General features: G+C 45.6%; 1 protein-coding gene across 1 annotated transcript; it reads left to right on the forward strand.

Annotated features, from left to right (window-relative positions):
• Positions 1-278: 278 nt before the first annotated feature.
• On the forward strand, positions 279-8,639 carry LOC110531490 (uncharacterized). The gene is made up of 4 exons (XM_090183543.1): positions 279-709; positions 1,026-1,155; positions 1,456-1,511; positions 6,159-8,639. Exon 4 carries the CDS (start codon positions 6,431-6,433, stop codon positions 8,255-8,257), a length of 1,827 nt encoding a protein of 608 aa, XP_090039669.1. The 5' UTR covers positions 279-709; positions 1,026-1,155; positions 1,456-1,511; positions 6,159-6,430; the 3' UTR covers positions 8,258-8,639.
• The last annotated feature ends 11,106 nt before the right edge of the window (positions 8,640-19,745 follow it).

Below are 19,745 nucleotides of genomic sequence, written 5' to 3' on the forward strand. Positions count from 1 at the left end.
AAGCTAGCAGTTAGCAGACCGGGTTAGCAAGCAAGCAGTTAGCAAGGGCTAGCAGTTAGCAGACCGGGCAGGCAAGCTAGCAGTTAGCAGACCGGGTTAGCAAGCAATCAGTTAGCAAGGGCTAGCAGTTAGCAGACCGGGCAGGCAAGCTAGCAGTTAGCAGACCAGGTCCCGGGAGTTTAGCAGTTAGCAGACTGGGTTAGCAAGCAAGCAGATAGCAGGGGCTAGAAAGTTAGCCTTTGTGGGGGGAGGACGTCGCGATGGGGGTAAGTCTGTTTTTGCCTCTTTGTGCGGTGATGTCGATAGACCAGTCGTGGAATTAGGAAGAACTGGCAAGGAAGAATTTCACTGTACTGTTTACAACTTCTGTATCCTGTGTACATGACAAATAAACATTGGTTTGATTTGATATAGAGTGTGCTTACAAGAGACCATAATTTGAAGAACAGCATGTTAAGATATAGGCCATGGACTAGATGAAGTGTATTTTTACCTGGAGTTTTTCCTGACTGTAGGCTACTACTTTCAACACTTGTTTACTATAATATCTTACTCACTCAGTTTTTAGCATGTCTTCACATGTGATTCCTTAAATAGATGGTTGGGGCTAAGGCGTAAGATGGTGTGACCAATGGTGAATGAGCACCCTCAAAGAAAAGCTCATGAGCAAGTGTGAAACACTTTCGAGGGCATATTCTTCTATTGTCTTGTAAGTGGGATAACACGTTTATCAACTTCAAAAGCAGCATAACTTTGTTATGTTACCTCCAACTACAGTGTATGATATACCATATTTAAGCTATGAGTCAGAAAAGACAATCTTCAACATTTGACATAAGTTCACATAAAGAAATGCAGTCACAAATGCTGATAAATTCTTGCTTGATTTTCAAGTGTTACCAGAAGTTGCTTACTGTCATGATAGTTTTTTCTTCCTTGTTTAACTGCGTAGTTACTGTAACTACCAGAGGCTGAGTGTACATCCCGAATGGCACCCTATTCCCAATGGGCCCTAGTCACAGCAGTGCACTATATAGGGAATAGGATGCCATTTGGGATGCCAGCTGACAGAGAAAACATTGTTATAGAGAAACTCAGTTGATGAGGAGCTCACAGAAGCCTGAACACCGAGGAAGACAAGCAGCAACCATTTTGGTGAGACACTTTCTATTAATCTATCAATTATTATACATTGAAAGTACATCCACTATTATCAAAATGTAAATGTATGGAATAGTGAACACTCTTACTTACAGGTAGGCTTACCGTATTGACAGAAAAATCTCACTAAGAAAAATGAGATTTTTAACTGCTTACTGTTTAGTCTACCTTTTGTGTTGAGACAACATATTTCAATTTGTATTATTGATTAGTATTTAAATGTATAATTGAAAATAAGAATTGTTTCTAAGTTATTTTGAATTTGATTAATCTTTTTGTTCATCCGTGCATTAGAGGGAATACCAAAACAGCAATGGAACTTGGGGTGTTTCTCATCATCATTTTCTCAGGTTAGTATCTATCTCCTGTTAAGTTATTGTTATTGTTTTAAAAAGCTATTCAAGCTTAAGCTTAAGTAGAAACGTACTGGTTATAGGGATGTCCGGACAAATGCCAGATCGGATGGTCCATCTTGAGCCCAATGGGCCTGTCTACATTTTGTGCAGAAATAATCAGAAATGTGACCCACCACCTGGATTCAGGTCGTATGTAGCAAATCTGAAATAGTGTTTTTTACATTGGAAAGAAGTAGAGACTCAGAGCTAGAAAATGTTATATCATACACTGCAGTGGAGGAACAATAGGAGAGTAAATCGGCTTTGAAATGTGCTAAACTTGTAATCCCACTTTTGAGAAAATGGTCCGAGAATGTTTTGGGACACCAACTGGAGAACTCTACACCCATTCAGCATTGTTCACACACTCTTAGACCCACCCATCTCTTTAAGGATTCACAGTGTAGTAAACAACCAAAGATTTCAAAACTAAAAGTGAAAATTACACTTTATCTCGTGATTGTTAAGATGGCGCCGAAGAGGATGGCTGACGTTTTACATGCTCCTGACCAATTGTGCTATTTTGTTTGTTTTGTTGCGTTGTTTTTAACTTTTTGTTTACTTATTTTGTACATAATATTGTTGCTACTGTCTCTTAAATAACTTCTGGACATCAGAACAGCAATTACTCACCACGAACTGGAAAAAGCTTTTTCCTTTAAGGAGTCCGACGAGAAGGATATACTGCTCTCCCGGGAACAGGCCCAAATCCCCGTCCTTTGCGTGGAGAAAAGATGGAGGAAAAGAAGACGCAGATCGGGCTGCCTTCTGAGAATCCGTAGGCGAGCGGATAAACTCACACTGCCTTTGTTCTACTTGCTAACATGCAATCATTGGAAAATAAAATTAATGATCTACGATTATACGATTATCACTAACGGGACATTAAGAAGAGTCGTGGCTTAACAACGACACGGATAATATAGAGCTGGTGGGATTTTCCATGCACCGGCATAACAAAGTTGCTAGGTCTGGTAAGACGAGGGGTGGGGTGGGGGTGGGGGTGGGGGTGTGTCTATTTGTCAATAACAGCTTGTGCGCGATGTCTAATATTAAAGAAGTCTCAAGGTATTGCTCGTCTAAGGTAGAGTACCTGTAGACCACACTATCTACCAAGAGAGTTCTCATCTGATTCCTGCTTACAAGCAAAAACTAAAGCAGGAAGTACCAGTGACTCGCTCAATATGGAAGTGGTCAGATGACGCAGATGGTACTCTACAGGACTGGAATATGTCCCGGGATTTATCCAATGGCATTGAGGAGAATACCAACTCAGTCATCAGCTTCATCAATAAGTGTAATAATGACATCATCCCCACAGTAACCATATCCCAACCAGAAGCCATGGATTACAGGCAACATCTGCATTGAGCTAAAGGCTAGAGCTGCTGCTTTCAAAGAGCAGGACACTAATCCGGACTCTTATAAGAAATCCCGCAATGCCCTCAGACGAACCATTGAACAAGCAAAGCGTCAATACAGGATTAAGATTGAATCCTACTACACCGGATTTGATTCTCGTCAGATGTGGCAGGACTTGAAAACTATTACCGACTACAAAGGGAAACCCAGATGCGAGCTGCCCAGTGACGTGAGCCTCCCAGACAAGCTAAATGCCTTTTATGCTCGCTTTGAGGAAAGCAAAACTGAAGCATGCACCAGAGCACCAGCTTTTCTAGATGACTGTGTGAAAATGCTCTCGGTAGCCGATGTGAGCAAATCCTTTAAACAGGTCAGCATTCACAAAGCAGCGATGGATTACCAGGACGTGTACTCAAAGCATGCGCGGACCAACTGGCAAGTGTATTCACTGACATTTTCAACCTCTCCCTGACCAAGTCTTTAATACCTACATGTTTAAAGCACACCATCATAGTCCTTGTGCCCAAGGAAGCGAAGGTAACCTGCCTAAATTATTACTGGCTGTAGCACTCACGTCGGTAGCCATGATGTGCTTTGAAAGGCTGGTCATGGCTCACATCAACAGCATCGTCCTGGATATCCTAGACCCACTCCAATTCGCATTACCACCCCAACAGATCCACAGATGATGCAATCTCAATCGCACTCCACACTACCCTTTCCCACCTGGACAAAAGGAACACCTACGTGAGAAAGCTGTTCATTGACTACAGCTCAGCGTTCAACACCATAGTGCCCACAAAGCTCATCACTAAGCTAAGGACCCTGGGACTAAACACCTCCCTCTGCAATTGGATCCTGGACTTCCTGATGGGCCGCTCCCAGGTGGTAAAGGAAGTCAACAACACGTTTGCCACGCTGATTCTCTGGGGCCCCTCAGGGGTGTGTACTTAGTCCCCTCCTGTACTCCCTGTTCACCCACGACTGTGTGGCCAAACACGACTCCAACACCATCATTAAGACTGCTGACGACACAACAGTGATCGCCTGATCACCGACAACGATGAGACAGCCTATAGGGAAGAGGTCAGAGAACTGCCAGGACAACAACCTCTCCCTCAATGTGAGCAAGACAAAGGAGCTGATCGTGGACTACAGAAAAAGGCGGGCTGAAAGGCCCCCATTAACATCAACGGGGCTGTAGTGGAGCCGGTTGAGAGTTCTAAGTTCCTTGGTGTCCACATCACCAACAAACTATCATGGTCCAAACAAACCAAGACAGTCATGAAGAGAGCACAACAAAACCTTTTCCCCCTCAAGAGACTGAAAAGATTTGGCATGGGTCCCCAGATCCTCAAAAAGTTATACAGCTACACCGGTTGCATCACCGCCTGGTATGGCAACTGCTCGGCATCTGACCGTAAGGCGCTACAGAGGGTAATGCGTACGCCTCAGTACATCACTGGGACCAAGCTTCCTGCCATCCAGGACATTTATAATAGGCGGTGTCAGAGGAATGCCCATAAAATGTTCAGAAACTCCAGTCACCCAAGTCATAGACTGTTTTCTCTGCTTCCTCATGGCTAGCGGTACCGGAGCACCAAGTCTAGGTCCAAAAGGCTCCTTAACAACTTCTACCCCCAAGCCATAAGATTGCTGAACAATTAATAAAATTGCCACCGGACTATTTACATTGACCCCACCCTCCATTTGTTTTGTACACTGCTGCTACTCGCTGTTTATTATCTATGCATAGTCACTTCACCCCTACCTACATGTACAAAAAAACTCAACTAATCTGTACCCCCGCACACTGACTATACAGGTACACTGTAGCCTAGTTATTGTTATGTTTTTGTGTTACTGTTTATATTTTTTTATTTATATTTTTAACTTTTTAAAAAACTTTTCTTGAACTGCACTGTTGGTTAAGGGCTTGTCAGTAAGCATTTCACGATAAGGTCTACACTTGCTGTATTCGGCGCAAGTGACAAATAATGTTTGACTTGATTTGGCCAATATCCTCATTTGACTTTGGTGCAGGTCAAGTTGTTCTTCAGATTACCATCTCTGGTTAACATGCACTATATAAAATAAAATCAAAGGATATTTGTCACATGCACAGGACACAGAAGGTTTAAACGGTGCCGTGAAATGGTCACTTGCATAGTAGAGTCTTTTGTTTAGACATGTAGCAAGCTAGCTAAACAATGAACCATAATCCCAACTAACGCCGCGTTCAAATCAATTGGGAACTCAACATTTGATTTCACCTTTATTTAACCAGGTAAGCTAGTTGAGAAGAAGTTCTCATTTACAACTGCGACCTAGCCAAGATAAAGCAAAGCAGTGCGACATGAAACAACAACACAGAGTTACATGGAATAAACAAGCGTACAGTCAACACAATATAACAAAAATAATATATATACAGTGTGTGCAAATGGCATGAGGAGATATGGCAATAAATAGGCCAAAATCTCTGACATTCGAGCGTTCATGTCACTCCCTGGCCTTAGTATTTTGTGTTTTCTTTATTATTGTGGTTAGGCCAGGGTGTGACATGGGTGATTATGTGTTTGTCTTGTCTAGGGGTTTTGTAGATTGATGGGGTTGTGTTCAGTGTAGTATTCTAGGTAAGACTATGGTTGCCTAGAGTGTTTCTCAGTCAGAGGCAGGTGTTTATCGTTGTCTCTGATTGGGAACCATATTTAGGCAGCCATATTTTTTTTGAGTATTTCGTGGGTGATTGTTTCCTGTCTCTGTGTTTTGCACCAGTTAGGACTGTTTTGGTTTTTCCACGGTTTCTTGTTTTGTATATTGTTCACGTATCATCTTTATTAAAGATGTTCAACCATTGTCACGTTCTGACCATCGTTCGTGTGTGTTTTCCTTGTTTTAGTGTTGGTCAGGACGTGAACTGGGTGGGCATTCTATGTTGGATGTCTTGTTTGTCTATTTCTATGTCCGGCCTGATATGGTTCTCAATCAGAGGCAGGTGTTAGTCATTGTCTCTGATTGGGAACCATATTTAGGTAGCCTGGGTTTCACTGTGTGTTTGTGGGTGATTGTCCTTAGTGTTAGTTTGCACCAGTTTAGGCTGTTTCGGTTTTCATTACGTTTATTATTTTGTACTGTTTGTATTTAGATTCATGTTGCTATAGTCACAATAAACATGGATCGCAATCTACACGCCGCATTTTGGTCCGACTCTCCTTCTCATACTGAAAACCGTTACAGAATCACCCACCACAAAAGGACCAAGCAGCGTGTCAACAGGCAGGAGCAGCGCGAGGAGACGCGCAATAAGGATTTCTGGACATGGGAGGAAATCCTCGACGGGAGAGGACCCTGGGCTAAACCAGGGGAGTGTAGCCGCCCAAAGGAGCAGCCCAAAGAGGAGGTATGGACATGGGAGGACGAATTAGAAGGAAGAGGACCCTGGGCTCAGCCAGGAGAATATCGCCGCCCCAAAGAAGAACTGGAGGCGGCGAAAGCGGAGAGGCGCAGATATGAGGAGGCAGCACGACGTAGCGGATGGAAGCCTGAGAAGCAGCCCCAAAAATTTCTTGGGGGGGGGGCTAACAGGGAGTATGGCTACGCCAGGTAGGAGACCTGGGCAGACTCCCTGTGCTTACCGGGGGGCTAGAGAGACCGGACAGGCACCGTGTTATGCAGTGGTGCGCACGGTGTCTCCAGTGCGGGTGCATAGCCCGGTGCGGTATATTCCAGCTCCGCGTGTTGGCCGGGCTAGATTGAGCGTCGAGCCTAATGCCATGAAGCCGGCTCTACGCAGCTGGTCCCCAGTGCGTCTCCTTGGGCCGGCTTACATGGCACCAGCCTTGCGCTCGGTGTCTCCGGTTCGCCTGCATAGCCCAGTGCGGGCTATTCCACCTCGCCGCACTGGCAGGGCGACCGTGAGCATTCAACCAGGTAAGGTTGGGCAGGCTCGGTGCTCAAGAGCTCCAGTGCGCCTGCACGGTCCGGTTTTTCCAGTACCACCTCCACACCCCAGCCCTCCGGTAGCAGCTCCCCGCACCAGGCTTCCTGTGCGTGTCCTCGGCCCAGTACCACCAGTGCCAGCACCACGCATCAGGCCTACAGTGCGCCTCGCCTGTCCAGCGCTGTCGGAGCCCTCCTCCTCTCCAGCGCTGTTGGAGTCTCCTGCCTGTCTAGCGCTGTTAGAGCCTTCCTCCTCTACAGCGCTGCCGGAGTCTCCCGCCTGTTCAGAACTGCCAGTCTGCAAGGAGCTGCCAGTCTGCAAGGAGCTGCCAGTCTGCAAGGAGCTGCCAGTCTGCAAGGAGCTGCCAGTCTGCATAGAGCTGCCAGTCTGCAAGGAGCTGCCAGTCTGCAAGGAGCCGCCAGAGCTGCCTGTCTGCAGGATGCCGCCAAAGCTGCCAGTCTGCAAGGAGCCGCCAGAGCTGCTAGTCTGCAAGGAGCTGCCAGTTAGCATGGAGCAGCCAGGGCCGCCAGTCAGCATGGAGCAGCCAGGGCCGCCAGTCAGCATGGAGCAGCCAGGGCCGCCAGTCAGCATGGAGCAGCCAGGGCCGCCAGTCAGCATGGAGCAGCCAGTCAGCATGGAGCAGCCAGAGCTGCCAGTCAGCATGGAGCAGCCTGTCAGCATGGAGCAGCCAGAGCTGCCAGTCAGCATGGAGCAGCCAGTCAGCATGGAGCAGCCAGAGCTGCCAGTCATCATGGAGCAGCCAGTCAGCATGGAGCAGCCAGATCTGCCAGTCGACCAGACTCTTCCAGATCTGCCAGTCGACCAGACTCTTCCAGATCTGCCAGTCGACCAGACTCTTCCAGATCTGCCAGTCGACCAGACTCTTCCAGATCTGCCAGTCGACCAGACTCTTCCAGATCTGCCAGTCGACCAGACTCTTCCAGATCTGCCAGTCGACCAGACTCTTCCAGATCTGCCAGTCGACCAGACTCTTCCAGATCTGCCAGTCGACCAGACTCTTCCAGATCTGCCAGTCGACCAGACTCTTCCAGATCTGCCAGTCGACCAGACTCTTCCAGATCTGCCAGTCAGCCAGACTCTTCCAGATCTGCCAGTCAGCCAGGATCTGCCAGAACCGCCAGCCAGCCAGGATCTGCCGGATCTAACTACCTGCCTGAGCTTCCTCTCAGTGCTGTGCTACCCATCAGTCCCGAGCTACTTCTGTCCCGAGCTGCCCCTCTGTCTCGAGCTGACCCTCTGTCCCGAGCTGTCATTAAGAAGGGTCACCTATCTAGGGACGCTAAGGAGGTGGACTAAAACTGTTATGGAGTGGGGTCCACGTCCAGCGCCAGAGCCGCCACCGCGGACAGATGCCCACCCACACCCTCCCCCATAGGTTTAAGTTGTGCGTCCGGAGTCCGCACCTTGGAGGGGGGGTACTGTCACGTTCTGACCATCGTTCGTGTGTGTTTTCCTTGTTTTAGTGTTGGTCAGGACGTGAACTGGGTGGGCATTCTATGTTGGATGTCTTGTTTGTCTATTTCTATGTCCGGCCTGATATGGTTCTCAATCAGAGGCAGGTGTTAGTCATTGTCTCTGATTGGGAACCATATTTAGGTAGCCTGGGTTTCACTGTGTGTTTGTGGGTGATTGTCCTTAGTGTTAGTTTGCACCAGTTTAGGCTGTTTCGGTTTTCATTACGTTTATTATTTTGTACTGTTTGTATTTAGATTCATGTTGCTATAGTCACAATAAACATGGATCGCAATCTACACGCCGCATTTTGGTCCGACTCTCCTTCACACCTAGAAAACCGTTACAACCATAACCACGCTGCATTTTGGTCCGCCTCTCCTTCCCAGGAAGAAAACTGTAACAGTTCAAAACAAATGGAAACTCAGGGAAAAAAATACCTCCAACTGTGATAAATCGATTTAAACAGTCAATTGGGAATTCCAACTCGGGAACTTGGGCCTCTTTCTAGAGCGCCGACTTTCCGATCTGAAGATCACTGATGTCATGAGTTCCCAGTTGTTTTGAACGTGGCAATACAACCATGCATGAATCTGCAACTAGCTAAAGCCAACCAAATAGGTTACATTTTAGCTAGCTAACATTATGCTATAACTGTCAATGCAAATTGACAAATTGTCAGAGATACGAATAACATTACTACGAATAACATTACTACTAGCTAGACAGCTAGCTAACAGTACACTTTAACTTGCAATGAAAAAAAACGTTCTTACAAAATTAGAAACGTATAATATCTGTAAATGTAGCTAGTCTATTACTTGTATGCATGGATGAATGCTTCTCCCTCTATGGGAGCCCTTAGTTAGAAGATGTAATCCAGAAACAAGTTTTATACAACAGCCTTCTGTGTTCTCTTTTGGACTCTCTCCTTATTTGGCAATCAACTCCCTGCTTCCACTGATTTCAAAACTCGGTCATATTCTTCTGTGACAACGACACTGTTTCTTCCCCCCTCACTGTCATTAGAGGACTCTACAATGTCTGGTTCAATGAAAATGTTTTGACCTAATGTTTTGACCTCATTGTCTGATTCATTTTCAGAATCAGAGAGATTCAGCATGGCATGGTCATCCTCCAGAAAGTAGTTCAGCAAAACTTTTTTAGTTATTTATGATATCTTTGGAAAAAAAGCTGCCGTAGAAAGAATTATCCACACACACTGAGCAGGTCATGTTATAAATAGAATCGTGCTACATGGAATACAAACCCAAACTCATCTCTCGGCATGTCCAGTCCATCCATTATCTCAACCAATCATGGCTGAAAGGAAGGTTCCTGTTTTTTCCGTGGCTAAACCAACTAGGCTCGTATTGTAAGAATTGTATTCGTATATACAGATGGCATAAAAGTTTGAAATTAAGGCACATGAACGTTCATATATTCCAGAAGGCTTTTATTCCAAAAAACGCATTTTGATAACAATAAAAAAAACGTTGAAATGCCTCTCCTGTGAAGTAGTGACATGCGATATTAGGCCTAGCTTCTTGAAACGGGACACAAATAGACTAGTTATATTGAATTTCCAGCAAATGCCAGATGTGCTGGTCCATCTTAAGACCAATGGGCCTGTCAATTTTTTGTGTGGTGACGTTGAGGGAAAAAATGGGCAGATGTTTTGGAAAAGCCAGGGCCAATTTCTGGTCTCTGGTCTTAAGGTATTTTTAAGCTACCTAATAATTGTAATATTTGTCCCAGTAATAGGCAGCCTCTGCTCTGTAACAAGCACAACCACAGATCCTAATATGACAACCACAACTGAGGCTCCTACTACAGCAACAACTGCAGCTCCTACTACAACAACCACAGATCCTTCTACAACTACAACTGCAGCTCCTACTACAACAACCACAGATCCTTCTACAACCACAACTGTAGCTCCTACTCCAACAACCACACTTCCTGCTATAACAACTACAACCACAGCTCCTACTACAACAACCGCAGCTCCTACTACAACAACTGCAGCTCCTAGTACAACAACCACTGCAACTCCTACTACGACAACCACTGAAGCTCCTACTACGACAACAACTGAAGCTCCTACTACGACAACAACTGAAGCTCCTACTACGACAACAACTGAAGCTCCTACTACGACAACAACTGAAGCTCCTACTACGACAACAACTGCAGCTCCTACTACGACAACAACTGCAGCTCCTAGTACAACAACTGCAGCTCCTAGTACAACAACAACTGCATCTCCTACTGCGACAACAACTGCAGCTCCTAGTACAACAACTGCAGCTCCTAGTACAACAACAACTGCAGCTACTAGTACAACAACAACTGCAGCTCCTAGTACAACAACAACTGCAGCTCCTACTACGACAACAACTGCAGCTCCTACTACGACAACAACTGCAGCTCCTAGTACAACAACCAGTGCAGCTCCTAGTACAACAACAACTGCAGCTCCTAGTACGACAACATTTGCAGCTCCTAGTACAACAACCACTGCAGCTCCTAGTACAACAACAACTGCTGCTTCTACTACGACAACCACTGCAGCTCCTACTACGACAACAACTGCAGATCCTACTACGACAACAACTGCAGATCCTAGTACAACAACAACTGCAGCTCCTAGTACAACAACCACCACAGCTCCTAGTACAACAACTGCAACTCCTAGTACAACAACTGCAGATCCTACTACGACAACAACTGCAGCTCCTAGTTCAACAACCACAGCTCCTAGTACAACAACCACCACAGCTCTTAGTACAACAACCACTGCAGCTCCTAGTACAACAACAACTGCAACTCCTACTACGACAACAATTGCAGATACTAGTGCAACAACAACTGCAGCTCTTGGTACAACAACCACTGCAGCTCCTAGTACAACAACCACTGCTGCTCCTACTACGACAACCACTGCAGCTCCTACTACGACAACAACTGCAGATCCTAGTACAACAACAACTGCAGCTGCTAGTACAACAACTGCAGCTCCTACTACGACAACAACTGCAGATCCTAGTACAACAACAACTGCAGCTCCTAGTACAACAACCACTGCAGCTCCTACTACGACAAGCACTGCAGATCCTACTACGACAACAACTGCAGCTCCTACCACGATAACAACTGCAGCTCCTACTACAACAACAACTGCACCTCCTACAACGACAACAACTGCACCTCCTAGTACAACAACTGCAGCTCCTAGTACAACAACAACTGCAGCTTCTAGCACAACAACAACTGCAGCTCCTAGTACAACAACAACTGCAGCTCCTAGTACAACTACAATTGCAGCTCCTACTACAACAACCACAGTTCCTTCTACAACTACAACAACAGATCCTGCTACAATAACCACAACTGCAGCTCCTACTCCAACAACCACACTTACTGCTATGACAACCACAACCTCAGCTCCTACTACAACAACTGCAGCTCCTAGTACAACAACTGCAGATCCTACTACGACAACTGCAGCTCCTAGTACAACAACAACTGCAGCTCCTAGTACAACAACAACTGCAGCTCCTACTACGACAACAACTGCAGCTCCTAGTACAACAACAACTGCAGCTCCTAGTACAACAACCACCACAGCTCCTAGTACAACAACCACTGCAGCTCCTAGTACAACAACCACTGCAGCTCCTAGTACAACAACAACTGCAGCTCCTACTACGACAACAACTGCAGATCCTAGTACAACAACAACTGCAGCTCTTGGTACAACAACCACTGCTGCTTCTACTATGACAACCACTGCAGCTCCTACTACGACAACAACTGCAGCTCCTAGTACAACAACAACTGCAGCTCCTACTACGACAACAACTGCAGATCCTAGTACAACAACAACTGCAGCTCTTAGTACAACAACCACTGCAGCTCCTACTACGACAAGCACTGCAGCTCCTACTACGACAAGCACTGCAGCTCCTACTACGACAACAACTGCAGCTCCTACTACAACAACAACTGCAGCTCCTACTACGACAACAACTGCACCTCCTAGTACAACTACTGCAGCTCCTAGTACAACAACAACTGCAGCTCCTACTACGACAACAACTGCACCTCCTAGTACAACAACTGCAGCTCCTAGTACAACAACAACTGCAGCTCCTAGTACAACAACAACTGCAGCTCCTAGTACAACTACAACTGCAGCTCCTACTACAACAACCACAGTTCCTTCTACAACTACAACAGCTCCTGCTACAATAACCACAACTGCAGCTCCTACTCCAACAACCACACTTACTGCTATGACAACCACAACCTCAGCTCCTACTACAACAACTGCAGCTCCTAGTACAACAACTGCAGATCCTACTACGACAACTGCAGCTCCTAGTACAACAACAACTGCAGCTCCTAGTACAACAACAACTGCAGCTCCTACTACGACAACAACTGCAGCTCCTAGTACAACAACAACTGCAGCTCCTAGTACAACAACCACCACAGCTCCTAGTACAACAACCACTGCAGCTCCTAGTACAACAACAACTGCAGCTCCTACTACGACAACAACTGCAGATCCTAGTACAACAACAACTGCAGCTCTTGGTACAACAACCACTGCTGCTTCTACTATGACAACCACTGCAGCTCCTACTACGACAACAACTGCAGCTCCTAGTACAACAACAACTGCAGCTCCTACTACGACAACAACTGCAGATCCTAGTACAACAACAACTGCAGCTCTTAGTACAACAACCACTGCAGCTCCTACTACGACAAGCACTGCAGCTCCTACTACGACAAGCACTGCAGCTCCTACTACGACAACAACTGCAGCTCCTACTACAACAACAACTGCAGCTCCTACTACGACAACAACTGCACCTCCTAGTACAACTACTGCAGCTCCTAGTACAACAACAACTGCAGCTCCTACTACGACAACAACTGCACCTCCTAGTACAACAACTGCAGCTCCTAGTACAACAACAACTGCAGCTCCTAGTACAACAACAACTGCAGCTCCTAGTACAACTACAACTGCAGCTCCTACTACAACAACCACAGTTCCTTCTACAACTACAACAGCTCCTGCTACAATAACCACAACTGCAGCTCCTACTCCAACAACCACACTTACTGCTATGACAACCACAACTGCAGCTCCTACTACAACAACTGCAGCTCCTAGTACAACAACAACTGCAGCTCCTAGAACGACAAACACTGCAGCTCCTAGTACAACAACAACTGCAGCTCCTAGTACGACAACCACTGCAGCTCCTGCTACGACAACCACTGCAGCTCCTACTACGACAACCACTGCAGCTCCTACTACGACAACAACTGCAGCTCCTACTACGACAACAACTGCAGCTCCTACAACAACAACAACAACTGCAGCTCCTAGTACAACAACTACAGCTCCTAGTACAACAACTGCAGCTCCTAGTACAACAACTGTAGCTCCTAGTACAACAACTGCAGCTCCTAGTACAACAACAACTGCAGCTCCTAGTACAACAACCACTGCTGCTCCTACTACGACAACAACTGCAGCTCCTACTACGACAACATCTGCAGCTCCTAGTACGACAACAACTGCAGCTCCTAGTACAACAACCACTGCAGCTCCTAGTACAACAACAACTGCAGCTCCTACTACGACAACAACTGCAGCTCCTACTACGACAACAACTGCAGCTCCTACTACGACAACAACTGCAGCAACAACTGCAGCTCCTACTACGACAACAACTGCAGCTCCTAGTACAACAACAACTGCAGCTCCTAGTACGACAACAACTGCAGCTCCTAGTACAACAACAACTGCAGCTCCTAGTACGACAACCACTGCAGCTCCTGCTACGACAACCACTGCAGCTCCTACTACGACAACCACTGCAGCTCCTACTACGACAACAACTGCAGATCCTACTACGACAACAACTGCAGCTCCTACAACAACAACAACAACTGCAACTCCTAGTACAACAACTACAGCTCCTAGTACAACAACTGCAGCTCCTAGTACAACAACTGTAGCTCCTAGTACAACAACTGCAGCTCCTAGTACAACAACAACTGCAGCTTCTAGTACAACTACTGCAGCTCCTACTACGACAACAACTACAGCTGCTACTACGACAACAACTGCAGCTCCTAGTACAACAACCACTGCCGCTCCTACTACGACAACAACTGCAGCTCCTACTACGACAACATCTGCAGCTCCTAGTACGACAACAACTGCAGCTCCTAGTACGACAACCACTGCAGCTCCTAGTACAACAACAACTGCAGCTCCTACTACGACAACAACTGCAGCTCCTACTACGACAACAACTGCAGCTCCTACTACGACAACAACTGCAGCTCCTAGTTCAACAACTGCAGCTCCTACTACGACAACAACTGCAGCTCCTAGTACAACAACAACTGCAGCTCCTAGTACAACAACTGCAGCTCCTAGTACAACAACAACTGCAGCTCCTAGTACAACAACCACTGCAGCTCCTAGTACAACTACTACTGCAGCTCCTACTACGACAGCAACTGCAGCTCCGAGTATAACAACTGCAGCTCCTAGTATAACAACTGCAGCTCCTACTACGACAACAACTGCCGCTCCTAGTATAACAACAACTGCAGCTCCTAGTACAACAACCACTGCAGCAACTACTACGACAACATCCGCAGCTCCTACTACGACAACAACTGCAGCTCCTACTACAACAACTGCAGCTCCTAGTACAACAACAACTGCAGCTCCTAGTACAACAACCACTGCAGCTCCTACTACAACAACAACTGCAGCTCCTAGTACGACAACAACTGCAGCTCCTAGTACAACAACCACTGCAGCTCCTAGTACAACAACCACTGCAGCTACTAGTACAACAACCACTGCAGCTCCTACTACAACAACAACTGCAGCTCCTACTACGACAACAACTGCAGCTCCTAGTACAACAACAACTGCAGCTCCTAGTACAACAACAACTGCAGCTCCTAGTACGACAACAACTGCAGCTCCTAGTACAACAACCACTGCAGCTCCTAGTACAACAACCACTGCAGCTACTAGTACAACAACCACTGCAGCTCCTACTACAACAACAACTGCAGCTCCTACTACGACAACAACTGCAGCTCCTAGTACAACAACAACTGCAGCTCCTAGTACAACAACCACTGCAGCTCCTAGTACAACAACCACTGCAGCTCCTAGTACAACAACCACTGCAGCTCCTACTACGACAACAACTGCAGCTCCTACTACGACAACAACTGCAGCTCCTACTACGACAACAACTGCAGCTCCTAGTACAACAACTGCAGCTCTTGGTACAACAACAACTGCAGCTCCTACTATGACAACAACTGCAGCTCCTAGTATAACAACAACTGCAGCTCCTAGTACGACAACCACTGCAGCTCCTACTACGACAACAACCACAGCTCCTACTACGACAACAACTCCAGCTCCTAGTACAACAACAACTGCAGCTCCTAGTACAACAACCACTGCAGCTCCTAGTACAACAACCACTGCAGCTCCTAGTACAACAACCACTGCAGCTCCTAGTACAACAACCACTGCAGCTCCTACTATGACAACAACTGCAGCTCCTACTACGACAACAACTGCAGCTCCTAGTACAACAACTGCAGCTCCTACTACGACAACAACTGTAGCTCCTACTACGACAACAACTGCAGCTCCTACTACGACAACAACTGCAGCACCTACTATGACAACAACTGCAGCTCCTAGTACAACAACAACTGCAGCTCCTAATACGACAACTACAGCTCCTAATACGACAACTACAGCTCCTAATACAACAACTACAGCTCCTAATACAACAACTACAGCTCCTAATACAACAACTACAGCTCCTAATACAACAACTACAGCTCCTAATACAGCAACTACAGCTCCTAATACGACAACTACAGCTCCTAATACGACAACTACAGCTCCTAATACAACAACTGCAGCTCCTAATACGACAACTACAGCTCCTAATACGACAACTACAGCTCCTAATACAACAACTACAGCTCCTAATACAACAACTACAGCTCCTAATACAACAACTACAGCTCCTAATACAACAACTACAGCTCCTAATACAACAACTACATCTCCTAATACAACTACTACAGCTCCTAATACAACAACTACAGCTCCTTTTACAACAACTACAGCTTCTAATACAACAACCACAGCTCCTAATACAACAACAATAACTTTAGCTAATTTCACAACCACTACTGAGCTACCAAAAACTACACAAATGAGCACTACAACTCCACCTGCCGGACAGTCAACCACGAATAGTGGGCTTAGTAAGTGTGATTTACTTTACTTAATAGCTAATGAAATTGGTAATAGTGGTCAACCCTGTCAATTCTCCTTTTTTTCTTATAGGACGTTACGTGTCTGTCTGTCTGTCTGTCTGTCAGTCAGTCTGTTTGTTTTGCTTAATGCTTGTTCTTATTATTGAATCATTGTGTCTCTACAGGTTATACGTTTGTACTGAGGGTGAAATTTTCCATGACGACAGTCCAAACCGAATCTGAGATCTTGAATCAGGTAAGAGTCCCTATTAAACATATAATTTTATTATTAATTATTATTAATTAATCTCCAAAGGTGATAATAGAATGAGGAAAAATCTCATTCATCAAAGGGATGTAAGGTTGCTTTAACAAATAAGTATATTGAATACAGATGGAAAGTGAATGAGGGGGAAGGAGCGTGAAGAGGATAGGAATGTGGCATTATCAAATGTCCTAAATGATGTAACCCCTGTGTTTATTCCAGCTTCGTGAGTATCTGATCAGACGAGGGCTGCCATTGGACTCTACACTGCGATTGACATTCATTCAGAGCTAGTTGACGGGGTGAAGAGGAGAAGGACACCGGAGAGAAAACACAGACAGAACAGAATAAAAAACTGATCACTGAGATATTTTACACACATAATTTACAATAGATTATCTTGCAAATTACACTCTTACCCCATGACCTACGGTAACTGGACCTAATGTACTAGTAACTAAATACCTACCGTACCTTCAGAAAGTTCCCTTGACTTTTCCCTAATTTTGTTGTGTTACAAAGTGAGAAGAAAAAATCTAACATTTGTAAAAAATATATACATGATCAATAAAACACTAATATATCTTGATTAGATAAGTTTTCATCCTCCTGAGTTTTTCTCAGTCGCTTTGGTGCATTTCTTAGATCAAAAGTGCAATTCTTGATACTACTTGTACAAATTCCAAATCATCTAGTCACTTGTGCACATCATTAAAGCATTTTCTTATTCCTTTGAACAAATTGCAATTGATAATGTACAAGTGTCAGCTTTTTTCCAAATTTTCAATTGCCCATGTCATGTTGTTCAAAATATGGTTTATGGTTCTCTGTTGAATAGTCTTACCCCTCAAAACATCTAGGCATTAGTTCCTTGCATAAGCCATTACATGCTAAATTGTTGAACTATTTGTCATAAACTGTCAAGCATAGTTTTACACATTTCTATTAGACCTTTTGTACAAAAATGTGAATTGATGAATCATGCAGGTGAAATTGACCCTCACTCATGAAGGAATGTAAAGTGTTAGTTCAACCAACAATCAACCAGTTGTCTAAATTGCTCAAAGTTGCATCTCATGAAGAATCAATTGGCAAGCATATATAGACAGACCACAACACAGAGTTGCAATTTTCCAATAATGGATGGACCAGGAAACGAACAGGGTCAACAGCCAAGAGGAGGAAGTAGAGGAGCAAGGATGCGTGGTGGAAGGCAAAACAGAGGAAAAGGCAGAAGAGGACATAGGCGCATATCTGATGACATAAGGGCCACTATTGTAGACCATGTTGTCAATCATGGCCTTACAATGGCTGAGGCGGGTCGAAGGGTGCAGCCGAATATTGGGAGATCAACCGTGTCCTCAATAGTTCAAACGTTTCGAAGAGAGAACAGGTATGTCCACCAATGTACAGTGCACTGTTACTGTATATAAGCAGTATACTGTATACTTCCTACAATGCTTCATATTACAGTAGTCCACTTGTATTTCACAGCATACAGAAATATACTCTACACAGATACATACTGCACCTTACATGCACCCACCTGTATGTTTTACAGTAAAATGTGTGTTCGCATAGTTTTTGTCTATGTGAAAGTGTGTGATGCATCACTGCTTTTTTCCCCACATAGGACTGCAAGATTACCTCAAACCGGTGGGAGAGGACGCCTTTTCACACCTCAACAGGAGGAGGCTATTTGCACCATGGTCCGAGTAAACAATGCCATGACACTCAGGGAAATACAAAGGACCATTATAGGAGACAACGATGTCTTTGAAAACATCCATACGGTTAGCATATCAACCATCGACAGGGTGCTGCATAGAAACCAGATGTATGAAACAGCTGTACCGTGTACCATTCCAAAGGAATGAGGACAGAGTTAAGGAGCTACGGTACCAGCATGTACAGGTAAAACATATATCTATGTAACTACTTTACAGCAACATTTTATAGTGATACAGAGACAGGACCTCACTCCCACCACCTGCTGAGTCTTCTTCACCTGGACTAACTGATACAGAGACAGGACCTCACTCTCACCACCTGCTAAGTCTTCTTCACCTGGACTAACTGATACAGAGACAGGACCTCACTCTCACCACCTGCTGAGTCTTCTTCACCTGGACTAACTGATACAGAGACAGGACCTCACTCTCACCACCTGCTGAGTCTTCTTCACCTGGACTAACTGATACAGAGACAGGACCTCACTCTCACCACCTGCTGAGTCTTCTTCACCTGGACTAACTGATACAGAGACAGGGCCTCACTCTCACCACCTGCTGAGTCTTCTTCACCTGGACTAACTGATACAGAGACAGGACCTCACTCTCACCACCTGCTGAGTCTTCTTCACCTGGACTAACTGATACAGAGACAGGACCTCACTCTCACCACCTGCTGAGTCTTCTTCACCTGGACTAACTGATACAGAGACAGGGCCTCACTCTCACCACCTGCTGAGTCTTCTTCACCTGGACTAACTGATACAGAGACAGGACCTCACTCTCACCACCTGCTGAGTCTTCTTCACCTGGACTAACTGATACAGAGACAGGACCTCACTCTCACCACCTGCTGAGTCTTCTTCACCTGGACTAACTGATACAGAGACAGGACCTCACTCTCACCACCTGCTGAGTCTTCTTCACCTGGACTAACTGATACAGAGACAGGACCTCACTCACACCACCTGCTGAGTCTTCTTCACCTGGACTAACTGATACAGAGACAGGGCCTCACTCTCACCACCTGCTGAGTCTTCTTCACCTGGACTAACTGATACAGAGACAGG

Source organism: Oncorhynchus mykiss, chromosome 9 (assembly GCF_057628025.1).
Source record: "Oncorhynchus mykiss isolate SJ-2025 chromosome 9, ASM5762802v1, whole genome shotgun sequence".
NCBI classification, from domain to species: Eukaryota; Metazoa; Chordata; class Actinopteri; order Salmoniformes; family Salmonidae; genus Oncorhynchus; species Oncorhynchus mykiss.

Excerpts from the sequence above, each read along its gene's own strand:
- LOC110531490 (XM_090183543.1), top strand. The coding sequence starts at position 6,431 with ATGAGGAGGCAGCACGACGTAGCGGATGGAAGCCTGAGAAGCAGCCCC.